The 16345-nt window shown below is 43.3% G+C and overlaps 1 protein-coding gene across 1 annotated transcript in view; it reads left to right on the top strand.

The window, feature by feature from the left end:
• The first annotated feature begins 642 nt into the window (after positions 1-642).
• Positions 643-16345, top strand: part of LOC110206483 (death-associated protein kinase 2) — a 185462-nt gene continuing 169759 nt past the window's right edge. Inside the window, 2 exon segments of the mRNA XM_078151199.1 lie at positions 643-794; positions 12642-12739. Coding sequence (XP_078007325.1) covers positions 12663-12739 — 77 coding nt within the window. The 5' untranslated portion in view covers positions 643-794; positions 12642-12662.

Raw genomic sequence — 16345 nt, 5'->3', positions numbered from 1 at the left:
CTTCAAGAAGCCTTTCCTGGTCCCCGCACCTACTAGTGCCCCCTCCTTTCCTAATGACCTTGTAATTTTTCCATATTATTCCATTCCAATTATTCCATACTCACACTTATTTTGTCTCCCTCGATGGAATGTAAGATCCTTGAGGTCAGGGAATCATAGGACCACAAATTTGGAATTAGAAGGTAACTTAATCTAGTCTATCCTCCTCAATTTTACAGGTAAGCAAACGGAGGACCAGAGAGGTTAAATGTCTTGCATGATGTCAGATGGATAGGAAATGGCAGATCAACATTAGAACCCAGATCCTGACTCCAAATCTATCATTCTACTGAACCACATCGTCTCTCTTCTTGAATTTTTTTTGGTTGCTTTTTAGATTTTGTAATCCCCATTGCTAACTTGGTGCCTGGCATAAAGTAGTACTTAATAAATGTTTATTCGTTTGATTGATTGATCCCAATCCTAGAAGTCCGCAATACAGCCAGCTAACATTAAGCATTGCTAGAAACTCGGAGGTTACAGCCCCGTTCCCCGCAAGGCTTCAGGCGGCCAGCAGGGGACGCCCCAATCCCCACCCCCTGTCCCGGGACGGAAGGGCTAGCCTCTAACGGGTGGCTGAGTCCAAGCCGCCCCGCTCCTCCCCTCCTGCTCCTTTTCTGCGTCGCTCCTCTCCCGGCGCACTCAGAGAGCTGGAGCGGAGCGCTGCGCAGTCCCCGCAGCGGTGCCAGTGCCCGGCGCAGCAGCGGCAGTAACACCAGCAGCAGCAGCAGCAGCTAAAGCAGCAGCCTTCCGCGGTGAGTAGCGCCCCTGAGACCCGACGGAAACGGCCCAGCCTGGGGGGCTCTTCCAGGACCCGGCGGCTGCAGCTTAACTTCCCAGGGGGTCCAGCACCCAGCGGTGAGGGCGCAGGGATTGACAGCCAGAGCCTCCACCTGGTCCTGCAAGTGGAGCTGAGTTTGGACCTCCACAGGACTTTGCTGCCCTCACTCTTATCCGTCGGGGTCGCAGCCTAGCCAGAGTAGGTGGCTTTTACTTTTCTTCGCTCTTGGCGAGTTTGATGTAGCCGCTTCTGCCAGCTCCACTCCTAGCCCAGGCTTCCCTGAGCGCCCAAGTGGGTCACCTGTTCCACGTCCTGTCCTATATCCAGATTTCTCCCCTTGGACAGCAGGCACCTTCAAGGCTGAAGGTGGGTGGGCAGAGGCCAAGGAGGCAATCCTCCCTCCGGTTGGCCCCTCTCCTAGTTTTCGGAGAGAGAGATCGTGCCATCCAAACTGGAGTTCTATTTAGCGTGTGAATCTCCAAGTTCCTCTCTCATCCTCTTGGCTCCTAGTTGACCTTACTACCCCGATTCCCACCTGCCTCAGGGTGTACGGGATGTTCCCTGGACAAACTTGTTGGCTGCAGTGGGATTGGGGGCTTGGTGATAGCCACAGACCTTCAAATGCCCCAAGGTGGTTGTTTCTTTGAACCATAAAGTCAGGTTCCTTTGTTTTTTCCTGGGGGAATTCCCCTGGTCTGATATGAGTTGATGGAGATAAGTTTAGGGGCTGACAGCAGAAGGATCTGAGAGACCTGGTTTGACCATTGCTAATTCCCCAGCCCTGACACTGTCTGTCACTCAGGGCTAGTTCTTTGCATGGAGCCTGCCTTTCTCTATGACTTAGTGTCATCCTTGCTACTTAGGGGCAGATAGCCAAGGAAGCACAATAAAAATAACAATAATAACGTTTTACAGTATTTTTAAATTTGCATAGCACTTTTCCACAGGAGAACCCTAGGTAGTAGGTAATAACAAATATCCCCATTCTACAGATCAGGAGACTGAGGCTCAGGGAAGTTAGTAACTTGCTTTAGATTACATGGCCACGAAGTGTTGGAACAGGATTTACACCCAAATCTCCATACTTTCAGCCTTACACTTTTCCCACTATGCAGCTCTGTCCAAAGTGCTTTGAACTTGAGGGGGTTGAAGTTTTTTTTTAAAACTAGCCCTAGAACCCAAGTGTAATGATGCAGAGAATCTGTATTTCTTAGGAGAGCATATTTGTTACCCACTCTGACTGTCCTCTCCCTATGACTCCATTATATAAAATACTATACAATGGAGATGAAATTAGAAAATCTTCAATACCCATGGCTGGACCAGCCTCACCTTCAAATTGCTGAATTGTAGAATTTAGGTCTGGAAAGGACCTTAGAAATCATCTCCTTCATTTTACAGATTATTTGGAGAGTTAGGGGTGGGAAATCACTTGCCAAAGACGACAGAGCAAAATGAGGGTTTGAACCCAGGTCCTCTTACCCCAGAGCTGATTTTTTTCCCCATTATACCATGCAGCTTCTTAGGGCTTCATTACATGTTTGGTTAAAGTAAATGTTGAATCCTGACCCCTGAGCTATATCCCAAGTGTGTGAGGGTTCCACTGACCCCTTGTCTTTGCCCCATCTTGTTATATTCTTGGAAGATGGGCTCTCATGGGCAAGGATTGGGGATGGAGGGGGAACGGAAGGAAAGAAAATCAGAAGCTATAGAACCTCAAGAGATAGAAAGACTTGAATAACCTTGCTCAGAGGAGTAGGGAAGGGAGGTGGGGCAGAGAGCCTTCTACTCTGGGTGACACTTCATCCCTGATTTCTTGGGCAAAATTAGATACCAATTAGAATTGAAGTTGTTCTTGTCTAAAAAGGTCACTTCTTTCACTAGTGAAACACAGTTCTAAGATACTTCCTAGTGGACAGGTGGGACTTGAACGTGGTATACCATACCAATAGGAGGGCAGTGGGCTTTTGTGCTCGACAGAGGAGGTTCTGTTATCCTTCCTCCTGGTTCTGTCTCCTGTTTTTTTGTTATGGTCTCAGGGGGCCGAGAAGGCCCCCATCTCTCCCAAATTTGTCTACATTTCCTGGTGAGTATCTGGAAATTTAGTGACAAGAGCACAGGAAATATAAAAAGTCATAGGTTATTATATTTAGAACTGGAAAGGACCTAGAGGCCATCTAGTCTAACCTCTTCATTTTACAGATGAGGCTACTGAGGCACAGAGAGAATAGAGATTTGCCCAAGATCACACAGTTAGCAAGTGGTAGAACCAGGAGTCAGGCCCAGGTCCTCTGACTTCAAAGCCATCACTCCTTCCACTGGACCACATTGCCTAAGCTCTGCTATTTACTATCTTTGTGACCTTGGGCAAGTCAGTTCAACTCTGGGGGAAGGTCTTAGTTTCTTATTTGCAAAAAGAGGAGGTTGGACCAGATGACCCCTGAGCTCTCTTTAGCACTAGATTCCTTATTATAACATCTAACCTGTACATAATGCTTTGAGATTTTCAAAACATTTTTACCAATAACTAATTTTATCCTCACAACAGCCCTGGGAGGTAGGCACTATTATGGTCTCCATTTTACATATAGGGAGACTGAGGCTTACAGAGGATGAGTGACTTTCTTGCCCAGAGTCACATAGTTTTTCAGTGTCTAAAGCCAGATTTTGAACTCAGGTCTTCCTGACTGCAAGCTTTCTTCCAGACTCCACTAGCTGCCTAATGTGTAAAAAGAGGAGGTTAAACCACGTAGTTTTTGAGATCTCTTCCAGACCTTCGATTTTGTCATTTTAAGGCATCCTAGGATACAGTCCTGTGAAATCTTAATACCATCATTCCTTTGGCTCAGTGTTTTGAACTGAGTGTTTTGAATTCAAGTCTTCCTTGGTAATGGTAACTTTAAGGAGTATCAGTCTTAAAGACTTTGTTGGTTAGAAGGACCTAATAGTTTTCATAAGAAGGGATAGTGGGAGGGTATGCTAATCCATAAGAAGGCAAGGAGGGACCTATTGGTTTTAATTTTTATTTACAACATCACTAATGTGAAAATATGTTTAATAGGAATGTAAATGTATAGCCTATATCAGATTGTGCACCATCTTGGGGAGGGTGGTAGGAGGAAGGGGGAGAAAAATTTTAAACTCAAAAGCATATGGAAGTGATTGTTGATAAATCAAAATAAATTTTAAAAATTTAAAAATTTAAAAAAAAATTAAAAAAAAGAAGGCAAGGAGGGAGATGGGTTTGTAGTTGGACAGTTGGATCACACTGTTGAATTTCAGATTTTCCATACTGCCAGCCTTGGGCCTCACCGTCCCACTTACCCCCAAACCCAGGGAGCCAGTCCCTTAGGTCAGTTCAGGAGGGTTTGAGTGCCTCAGTGGTGAATGAATTGGAGCCTTGGATAAGTAGTTCCTTGCCAGGAGCTTCTCCTTCAGGGGAGGAGGAAGTCTAGAAGTGGGGCCACTGCAGATGAATGTGCTGAGGGTGAGTGGAATGTCACACTCCACAGAACTGGCTTCAAGCCAAGTTGATGTTCTGTTTGGCTGTTCCCAGGACCCCTGCCAATGGATTGTTTTGGGGGCTTCCACTGTAATTCCAGCTGTGCATGAACCAGTAAACTGGGGCCCCTGGTACACATGGGTTGTCAGAAGGAGTTTTGCATCAAAATTGAGATACCAGAGGCCATAGCCATCCCAGGCTGATCCTGAGAGTAGCCTAAATTTGTGGTGAGGGTGGAGACTCCTTATATGTCTGGCTGAACCTGGACTGCCAGAGGACCCTGGAAACCCTCCCAGAGGCAGCATAGTATCATGAAAATAGTACTGGATTTAGCTCAGAAGGACTGGGTTCAAATTCTGGTTCTTTTCCTTTATTATAAGGCAAATTATAATCTATCTGGGCCTCAGTTTGTTCATCTGTAAAATGGAGGCATTATTTGATCTCCAAAGTCTCTTCAAGTTCTACATTGAGATACTCTGTTATCTGCTTTCCACTCAAAGGAGCCAAATCAATCTACAAACATTATTAAGTATCTGTGTACAAAGCCTTGTGGTAGATTCGAGGGAAACACAAGAGGTGAATAAGCTACAGTCCTCATGAAATATATAAACTAGTAGGGGGGAGGTCGTGTATTTAAATAACTATAATGTAAACTCATATATCATGAGAGCAGAAGAGAGGCACAAAGTGCTTTGAGAGATCTGGGGAGAGAGACATCACTTTTGGCCCGAGGGATCTGGGACAAGTGTGAGGGACGAACAGGCAGAGTTGGAGCTGGACGCTGGAGAAGGTCCAGCCCTGGAGGGAGGATGCAGCCGGGAGATGGAGGGAGGTGGGGGGGTGGGGCAGGGATGTGTGTGAGTAGGAAGGAGTGAGGATGTTATTGACAGAAGTAGGGAAGTCAGGAATTATTCTTGAGTTATTTTTCAGTTGTGCCCCATTCTTCATGACCCTATTTGGGGTTTTCTTGGCAAAGATACTGGAGGGTTTGCCATTTCCTTCCCCAACTCATTTTACAGATGAGGAAACTGAGGCAAACAGGGTAGAATGACTTGCCCAGGGTCACACAGCTAGTAAATATCTGAGGCCAGATTTGAACTCAGGAAGATGGGTCTCCCTGACTCCAGACCTGGCACTCTATCCACTGTATCACCTATCTGTCAGGAGTAGGAATGGGTTTTTTTAGGGAAAGAATAAGTCCAATTTTGAACATACTGAGTTTGAACTCCTAGCACATGTCTAGTCATCAAAAATTCTGGTGCAGGGATTGAGAGAGGTAAAGGCAACCCAGGGAGATACAAATGAACTTATTTTTGCTGCATAGAGTTTTAGTTCACATTTTGTCCTTGAACATAAAAAATGAAAGTGGATATAACAATGGTCTTCCTGAAAAACTGTGGGTGAATTCAGTTTTTGTAAATCAAACCCTGCTTTAAAATCCTTTAGGAACGGGGTGGGAAAAAGGATCTTTCTTATTTAAAGACAACTTATCATAAATACTTGTATAAAGTGAAAACTCATTTTGGAAAGTAAATAAACAATCTCTTGTGTGAAGCCAGAATTTCCTATTTTTGGTTTCAATTCAATTCAACAAACATATATTAAGTACTTACTGTATACCAGGTACTCCTCTAAGTAATGTGGATACAAAGTAAAAAAAAAATGAAGCCTCGTCTGCCCTCAAGGAACCTACTTTCTACTGGAGATGCTGGCTTAACTTGTTCTTACTTTAGTAAAAGCCTGATAGATCAAGTAACCTAGAGTAAGAGTTCTTAACCTTTCCCCCCCCCCAATAATTGTATTGAAATACAGTTAGAAATAGTCATAGTCAACTAGTATTTATTAAGTTCCTACTATGTGCCACGTACTGTGCTAAAACCTGGGGTTACAAAGGCAAAAGACCAATCCTACTTTCAAGGACCCCAGGTCATGAACCTGAGGCCTAGAGCCATGGTGGGAGTTCTGTACTTGGACACCAGCATATAAATGGATTTTGCTGTATTTATCAAGGACCCATGGTGTACGGGGAGCATGTAGTCCAAAGAGAGCGTGCTCTGGGGTCAAAGGGGCTTTAATGAAGCTTTATATCACCCATCTGTGTGATTTATGCCCAGGTTAAGTGAAGAGTACAGTTTTGCCAGAAAAACTTTTGACTGGCCCTGGGGGCGGGGGGAGCAGCGCACATAAAGCAGTAACAGTGGGAGTGTAGATGGGGAGATGCCATGGCCCCCATAGTGGGGGGCAGTAAGAGAGGGGTGGTCACTAAACATGGTTTCCTTCCTCCTGGAAGGGAGAGCACTGTGTCCTAGGAACTGAGCTCCAGGTTGCAGAAAGGGCTGACGTGAATGAAAGAGAAGGAAATTTACACACCTGCTGCCATATTTGACCTTTATAAGACTCACTGTGACGTAATACAAGCTTTCCTAGAGCTGGCTAAAACAATCTGATTGTCAGGCGGAAGAAAACCTGCCCACCAAGGTAATTTCTGGTATCTTAGAGCCTTGACCATTGGTTGCGTTTACTTTTTTTTTTGGTTGTGTTTTGCTTTGCAAAATATGCCTTAATTGCTTTAAGTGCTCTAGGGTGGCAGTTAGAGGTGGGGTGTGGTGGCTGAGAATTGTGCCTTGGGAGACTGGGGGGAGGGGTCGGTGGCTTGGAGGCAAAATAATAATTTTTTACACTTCAGTAAAATTTTAAAAGTTCTTTCATGCTTATTATCTCATTTCAGCAACCCTAAGTGCAAGAATTATTATCTCAGTTTTTCTCTTTAGGAAACAGAAAGATTGAGGAAAGTATTGGAAAGTGTTTGGTATAAAGTTGTATAGTAGACAAATGCTGATTTGAAGTGAGAATTCAGATAATTACTTAATCTTTCATGGGCCTCAATTTCCCTACTGTAAGATGGGCTTCTACTAAGTCCCTTTCAGCCCTAACTCTATGATTCTATTAGATTTAGGAATAAGCCACAGAGACTGCTCATTTCCCCCCATACCTTTTGAAATTCCTCCGCTCACAGGCTGTATCTGCATAGTGGCATATAAATTCTTTGAAAGAGGAGGTTGTTTTGTTTTGGCATCCTTAGAAAAGGACTTACATATTGGAGCATTTAAATGTTTGTTAAATTAAATTAAATTGAAACCTCTCTCCAACTTAAACCCTAGCCCAGTGTTACTGGCGCCTTTTTTTTTTTTAATTTAACTTGCTCATGGACCAGATGAATGAGGTCGGGCATCCTGGTGTCAGAGAAAAGAAACTGAATTTGAAGCCAGAGGATCTGGGTTCAAATACTAGCTCTGCTACTTATTCTCTATGTGCCCAGGGGGAACTTAACTTATTCCATCTCTTAACTTCTCCAGGCCTCATTTCCTCATCTACAAAATGAGTTCATTAGACTGGAATTGGGTTATTAACCAGGAATGGAGCTCATGACCTCTTGCCATAGAAAGATTTCATGAGATCTATGAACTTGGATGGGAAAAAAAATTACAACCTCTAATTAAAATTTAGCTTTTCTTTCAGTTATGAATTTTTAAAAAAGTATTCTGACCAAAGGTCCATAGGTTTCACCAGGCTGCCCAGGAAGTTCATGACACACAAAAAAGTGAAGCGATGCTACACTAGATAATCTCTAAGACTGCTCAGGGCAGCTAGGTGGAGTAGTGGGGTAGAGTGCCAAGCCTGGAGTCTTCCCGAGTTCAAATCCAGCTTCAGAACTTGCTAGTTGTGTGACCCTGGGAAAGTCACGTAACCTTGTTTGCCTCAGTTTCCTCATTTGTAAAATGACAAACCACTCAAGAAAATTCTAGATGGGGTCATGAAGAGATGGACAGGACTGAAAAATGACTGGAAAAAAAGACTGTCCAGTCTGTCATCCTATAAAAGACTGAGAAATGAAGTGATTAGTTTAAATTAAGGTCTCTTGGCTATTTAGTGCAGACCTTGCCCCAGAGCCCAGAGGTATTGTCCCCTCCTCTAGGAAGGGGCTACGAAGCTCCACCCAGGGACAGCGGTGAGGACCGTATTCTAAAGCCCACTAAGCAAATTACTGACTCATAGTTGAATTGACTAGAATGAGGCCGGCCACTTAGTTTTGTACCCTATTATCTTTCTCTAACTTTCTCACTGTATAGTTTGTCTTAAATAAATGAAGTAAAATCCCTTTGAGAAGAGTAGGAATCTTTACCTGTTTTTGAATTTATTCTTCTCTAACAAGCCACCCTCCATTTGAATATTTCTGTGGGGGTCCTCTACTGCTGTTGATTGCAATCCATTCTTGCTTTTCCATCTTGTGCTGGCCTTGTCTGTGCATTTCCATCTACCCAGCCTGCTTGGGAGTCTTCCTCTGGTTCCTTTTATTTCATGGCCATGGGAGCAGCAAATGGGCTGTCCATCGGTTTTCCCTCACTCTTTTTCAGATTAAACATAGTAAGAGGCAGCTGCAAGAGCAGCTGTGACTTGAGAGATTACAAGAAAGACCCCCTCTCATCCAAAATATGGACTAGGAAGACTTGGGTTGAAGCCCCACCTTTGACACATACTAGCTAAGTGACCCTAGTCAGGTCATTTAACTTCTCAAAACTTTGGGCCAGTGGTTTCCAAAGTAGAGGACCTTGCTGCTTCATGTGGGCTTTATCCCAGGGGCATATGGTCTGGCCTCAAAAGGTATGTGGCCAACCAGTGGGAGGTGCAAAGTGGATCCCATCCCACTCTCAAGTGAGGCTAGTCTTCAACTCAACCACACCTCTCTTTTCCCCGTCCCTCCCTCTACTGTGCAAATTTCCGACTTTTCCCCTTCTGTGTCTGGCATCACTCTTTAGAGCTGTTACAATGCAGGTATAACCTAACTGCTACCCAGGTACACACAATATCAGCTGCACAAGTGCCCTTAGAAAAATTGGCATCCCATCCACAGACTACCCATCTGCCCTGTACGTCAGATCATCTTGTGATGGTAGCAGGTGACCCTTAGAAGGTGGACCCTGGCTCAGGGGCAGTGACTGGTGAGTTAGAGCCCTGCTTCTTTTCATTTAGGTTGGGACAGAGTAATGCCCACAGGATGATCAGGCATGGGTGGGTTCCGATATCCAAAAGTGGATCCACTATTGCAGATCTTATTTCCTGTTACTGATTTCCCCTTCTCCCTTCAAATTTACTCTTCTCACATTCCTTATTTTTGTTGAGGATGCTACTATTCTTCTAACCACCCAAGTGTTTAGGCTTGTTACCATCTTTATTTCTTCTAATAAAATCTTGTGCTTTTACCTCTATAGTATCTCTCCTGAATGTCTCTCTTCCTCTCTAGTAAAATGGCAACCAGGCTAGTTCAGGTCTTCATTACCTCTCACTTGGACTATTTCATTAGCCTCCTAATTGGTCTCCTGCCTCAAATCTCTCCACACTCCAATACATCCTATACACTATTGCCAAAGTAATATTCTTTTAACTCAGATCTGGACATGTGGCTCCCCTCCTTAATCAACTCCAGTGGCTTCCTATTTCCTCTAGGATAAAATATAAATTCCATTTAGCTTTTAAAGCCCTTCCCATCCTGGCCCCAACCCATCTTTCCATCCTCATTGTACATGACTTTCTCTTTCAAACTCTGGGATCTAGTCAGACTGACCTTTTGTCTCTCACCCACAAAACTCTGTCTCTAATCTCTGTGCTTTGTCCAGACTACATGCCTAGAATGTACTCCCTCCTTACCACTATGTAACCTACTTGCCTCAATGTAAGATGATTTAGGAAACTGGGGACAGCAGTTGGGAAAAATCAGGAAAGGCTCCGTGGTGTAGGAGATGGGACTCCCTTCCCTTACAACATAGATCACACGTTGTCTTTTATGGCATGAAGCCTTTCCCGATTTCCCCTAAGTGCTAGTCCCTTCTTTTCTAAATTACCTTGTGTTGAGGTAGTTAGGTGGATAATATAGTGGGTTTGGAGTCCGGAGTTCAAATCCAGCTTCAGACACTTACTAGCTATATGACCTTGGGCAAGTTACTTAACTTGTTTGCCTCATTTTTCTTGACTGTAACATGGAGATAATAATAGCACCTACCTTGCAGGGTCATTAAGGATCAAATAAGATATTTGTAAAGTATTATCACATTGCTTGGCACATAGGTGCTATGTAAGTACCAGCTATTATTATTAACTACATATTTGTATCTATTCACTTTATATTTATGCTGTTTATATTGGCGTTATTCTAGTTGTCTCCCTTTTTGGAATATAAGCTTCCTGTAAATAAGAAGCTTATATCCCAATGTAAATAGGGATTGGAATTGCTTTATTATTATTTTTTATTTGTATCCCCATTACCTGGCATAATTTGGGCAAGTGCTTGATAAATACTTCTTGATTTGCAAGTGTTTGCACCTAGAGCTTTCTTATCCTGGAATATCCTTCTGCCATGTCAGAAGCCCCACCTTTGACACATACTAGCTGAGTGACCCTAAGCAAGTCATTTAACTTCTCAGTGCTCTGGGCCAGTGGTTTCCAAAGTAGAGGACCTTTCTGCTTCATGTGGGCTTTGTCCCAGGGGCATCATGGTCTGACCTCAAAAGGTATGTGGCCAACCAGTGGGAGGTGAAAAGTGAGTCCCATCCCACCCTCAAGTGAGGCTAGTCTTCAGCTCAACCACACCTCTCTTCTCCCTCTCCTTCCCCACATTGGTGAGTTCCTTTCTGGGCCTCCATTCTGGGGACGTGCCCAGGCCGGCTATACTTTATTCCTGTTTCAGCTTCTTATTCTATAGACTTCAGACACCATGCCCCTACATTGGTACCCCTTATCCCTCTCCTGCTTGTTAGCTTCCTTTTATGTTTTATCTTCCCCCATTAGAATGTAAACTGCTTGAGGTCAGGTCTGTCCTTCTTTTAGCTTGTTTTTGTATCATCAGGGCTTAGCACAGTGCCTGGTACAAATCAATCACTTAATACGTGCTTATTGCCTTACTGCCTTGATTTTGTGTGTGTGTTGGAATCGAAATTTCTTTAGGATAATACTCTTTCAGTGTATTCCCAGTACTAGTGTATTAGGCAAAGAACATGATTGTTTTATGACTCTGTGTACTGCCAGATTGTTTTCCAAAAAGATCCTACCAATATCCAAGGCCACTAACAATAAATAAGTGTGCCCGTTGCTATACAACCCTGCCAGCATTGCATTTTGACACTTGGGTTATTTTTGACAATTGGATGGGTTTGAAGTAATACCTCAAGGTTATTGTAATTTCCCCCCTGATTCTTAGTGAAGTTGCTTCCTAGTGATGTATAGAATGTTATTAACTCCTACACTAAGTGAACCTAGAAGGCTGTACTTTAAAATTCTAATGTCTTCTTTTTATACTTTTTTGTTGTTGTTTCTTCCCTTACTTTCAGACTATTCCTATCATAGCCTCATAGATTTAGAGGTAGAAGGGGGCTTCAAGGTCATCTAGTCCAATCCCCTTCTTTCAGTAAGCTTGTTTCTAGCTGTCTCCCCACCTTCTACTGTTCCGCTTTTAGATAACCAAGTGAATTAGAATTATGTGTCAAGTAAGGGTTACCTACCTGAGCACCTCTTCTGTGGAGGAAGGTACCTGGACTTTGGACAGCTCTTTCAGGATTCGTGAGCTTTTCTTGCCAGCTTCTAAACGTGAGGCTGCATGTGTTCTGGGTCTTTGAAGTGGCTGGAAATCTGAACCCCAGATAAGTGGGATGTTAGTGTAGTCCTGCCAAGAACAATTTCAGATGGCCTGCTTTAGTTGGCCTCACGTACAGGTTTTAATACACTGTGCCAAAAAGTCGGTGGATCTTTTTCCAGACTCAACAAGGCCCAAGCAATGATATAGTTGATGGCAAGCACCAATATCCAAAGAAATGTTGCCCAGACAGGGGAATCTAAAGGGCTTATAGAGATCAGAAATGTGGGCCAACTTTTTGGTAGTGGTGACAGCACCAATAAACTCTCGGTTATATATACTATTTTGTCTGACCCCTTCTGGGCCTTCCTCCTGCTTTAAAACTGGAGCATAAAGAGGGAGACCAAACAGATAACTTTGTGGTAGGGGTATCCAGAATACTTCCTATGGGGCAAGTTTTCTTTCCCTCCTCCCCCCCACAGTTAGTGATGTAAGATATATTGGGCAGGGGAGGGCAGGGTCACAATGTTTAAAAAAAGATTGAGAATGGATTTTCTAAAAGAGCCAGGGGCTCATTTTTTGTTGTTGTTTTAATTTGTACTTTCTCTGCAGCCTGATTTCTTTCCAGGTCCAGGCTTTGAGGACTTGTGCTAATTTGTACGGCCATCCTAACACCTCTTCCCATCCATCGGCAGGTGCCTTAGCTCCAAGCCTCAATGAGGAGCCCAAACATGGCGACCTTCAAACAGCAGAAGGTGGAGGATGTATATGAAATTGGAGAAGAGTTGGGAAGGTAAGAGCCTGTGGACTGTGTGTGGGGACCAGAGAGGATAACAGATGCAGCCAATTCTGTTTACCCTTGTCTTATTGCAACTGTAAACCAGTTTCCCAGGGCCCTGCCTGGTAACTGCACTCAGACACTGGTGTGTGGTTTTAAAAATGAATGTTCCCAGCCTAAGGTTTATTTTCAGCTTTCAGGTGAGCCTTAAGGAACATGGCCACATGTTTGCCTCTTTGGGAATTTGCTACTAAAGTCAAAGGGACTGGAATGGTAGACTTCTCTATTCTCAAGGCAGTATAGTTGACTGTTTCGGTATGGTCAAACTAGTCTCATATTGTTATTAATTTTTAAACAGTTTCTCATTAAGAGCTCTGACTAGGCTCAGGGCAGAGACCTGACCTGTTGATCTGTTTCTCCCGTTCTCATTTGTGACTCTCCATGGCTCCCAGGAATTTCCCTTTTTAAGCTCACAGCTTGATGGAAAGGTAATGTAATCTTTCCAAAAATTAGTTTGTATAAAAAGCAAACAATCAATTGGACCATGATGAAATCTCTCATCTGAGTTATTTGGTATATCAAGATTGTTAAATCCAGGACTCCTGGGGCAGAATTCTTTTCAAGATCTTGAAAGTAAGTAATAGTTTGAAGGGAATGGAAATTTTTTTCAACATTTCTTCTGACCTCCTGGTTATGAAAGACTTATTTAAGAAATGTATATTAACATACTGACATGCACTCTTACTGGTTCATTTATGTACGTGCAGCAACACACTCATAGACATGCACTGTCCTAATTACCTCATAGGATCTTGGGATTTAGAACTGGACCTCAGAGGTCATCTAACCTGATCCGCCTTCTCCCCACCCCCTGACATTTTACTGGCACAGGAGGTAATTGGGGGGGGTCCTCACTGGAGATCTTTAATTAAAGATTGGATGAACACTTCTCAAGGAGTAAGATTTAATTCAGTGAACTTTTATTAAACACCTGCAGTGGGTAAGATACATTATGCTAGGTGCTGAGACAAAAGAGGAAATAAAATCAAACAGCTGCTGCCTTCAAGGACTTTGATTCAACTGAGTGGGATAAGGTAAGGGGGTGGGGTGAGGAAACAGTTCTGCTCATATATGGGTTGGTCTAGATGGCCTCTGATGTGCCTTTTAACTCGGAGGTACTGGTACAGATGAGGAAACTGAGGCTCAGATGGGTTAAGTGACATCCATTTTCTAATGTTGTATAGGTTGTAAGTGACAGACCCTGAATTCAGGTCTTTAGGCTCTAGATTCAGTGCTTTTTCCACCACACTGCCTTCTTTATTTACACCTCAAGGGTATATGCATGTGTACACACACATACACACACACACACATACATGCACACATACACATACATACATACACACATACATACATACATTTTTTAGGCTAAAACAGGCCATGAGAACTATAACTCCATTCATTACTCTGGGGAAGTCATTGCAGAATGCCTTATGGGAGAAACAGCACAAAAGTTATTTCGGCCTCCTGGGAAGCTCTTAAGAGTAAGGTCAAATTTTTGTCTCCTCTTTTTTTTTTCTTTAAAAGGTGAAAAAACAAAGAGAAACAGCTTCAAAGGGTCAGAGAAGCCCTTTTTACAGGAAGAATAGGATCTCTGGCTGTTTAAAGTTCAATTTGAGTTATCCAAGCAGGGGAGCTGACTCACCCTGAGGAAGGAGGGAGCTGGAGCATCTGTTGGGGGGGGGAGGTAAAAATCTTGACAGTTATTGACGCTGAGGACCAGCTGCCCTTGCTGGTGTGGATCCTGTTTGGGGCAGGGGGGAGGAGTAGAGAAAGTCAGGGCCAAGATTTGCCCCAGATCTTGAGTTAGATTCTGCTTTTGTAACATGAAGCTCAGCTTCTTGCTAGGCTGGTAGGTTCTCAGTCAGTGCCCGGGGAAGCTGAAGGTGAGATGCTTCCCATTGAAGTGGGGGTCCTGACAGACAGTGTTATAATTCTTTAATTGTCCATCACTACTTTAGCCCCTAGAAGATGATCAGGGGAGGAGGGTAGGCTGAATAGCCTCCTAATCACCCCCCACAGAAGACGTTTATTTTGTAGGATTTTAGAGGAGTAGTTTCCTTGGTTAGGGCTGTTTTCCATGGGGTTGTTTTAGTCTTCTGTGAGGCAGCATGACTTAATGGGTAGAAAGCTGGCCTCAAAATTAGGGTTCAAATCCAGCTTCTGATATATAGCAACCACATGATCCCGAGCAAGTCACTTAACCTCTGTGTTCTAGGCAATTCTCTAGGGCTATACATCACAAAGAATGTGATATCCTGCATTGATAGAGTTCTCTCTATCAGTGAGATGATAGTTCCCTATTCCTTTACCTTATTAACCTCCACATCCCCTTTTCTGTTTTCTCTTGGGATTTGGGGCATGGGTGGAGAACTTGTAGCCTTGACGCCACATGTGGCCCTCTAGCCCTCAAGTGTGGCCCTTTCCGAAGGTTCCTCACCCCTGATATGGGGAAATAGGTGGAGGGGAGGGTGGGTAGGTGTCATTAAGGTTCCACCACTCACAACCTTCTCCTCCTACCTAGTTAAACTACAGGCATTCCTCACTTTATAGTGCTTCATTTTATTGGACTTTGAAGATATTGCACTTTTCATGAATTGAAGGTTTGCGCCATTTTTCCAATACCATGTGCTCACATTATGTCTGTGTCACATTTTGGTAATTCTCGTGATATTTCAGACTGTTTCATTATTATTGTATCTGTTGTGGCGATCTGTGATCAGTGATCTTTGATATTACTATTGCAATTATTTTGGGGTGCCATGAACTGAGCCCATATAAGACTGAATTTAATCAATAAGTGTGTGATTTCTGATTGTTCCACGACCAGTAGTTCCCTAGTTTTCTTTTTCTTCTCGGGCCTCCCTATTCCCTGAGACACAATACTGAAATTAGGTCAGTTAATAACCCTACAATGACCTCAAAGTGTTGAACTGAAAGGAAGAGTCAATTGATGCAACAAACTTCATTGTTGTCTTATTTTAAGAAATTGCCATAGCAACCCCACCTGATCAGTCAGCAGCTATGAACATGGAGCCAAGACTTTCCACCAGCAAAAAAAAAGATTACAACTCACTGAAGGCTCAGAAGATGGTTAGCATTTTTTAGCAATAAAGTATTTTAGAATTAAGGTATATGCTTTTTTAAAAGACATAATATTATTGCACACTTAATAGACTACAGTACAGTATAAACATAACTTTTATATGCACTGTGAAACAAAAAGAATTGTGTGACTTGCTTTATTGTGATGTTTGCTTTATTTTGGTAGTCTGGAACTGAACCCACAATATCTCCAAGGTGTGCTTGTACTTAACCCCTTCTAATTTACCTCCGGCATTTCATTTGGACCCCCACCCCACCCCTTTTTTAAGGAGAATCCATTGTCCTCATTAGCCTGAAAACCTGGACTGTAGTCAGAGAGCTGTAGCACAGGCCTGAGACCAGTAACCCAGAGTTTTAACAGCACTCACATTTCTGATCTTTCTTTGGGGACCTTTCCGAATGAATGATTTAGATTGAGAACTTAAAAGGTACCAAAGAGTACACTTAGTCGAACAC

Source organism: Phascolarctos cinereus, unplaced genomic scaffold (genome assembly GCF_003287225.1).
Source record: "Phascolarctos cinereus isolate Bilbo 61053 unplaced genomic scaffold, phaCin_HiC Scaffold_3;HRSCAF=262, whole genome shotgun sequence".
Lineage (NCBI taxonomy): Eukaryota > Metazoa > Chordata > Mammalia > Diprotodontia > Phascolarctidae > Phascolarctos > Phascolarctos cinereus.
This window is presented reverse-complemented; position numbering and strand designations above follow the sequence as displayed.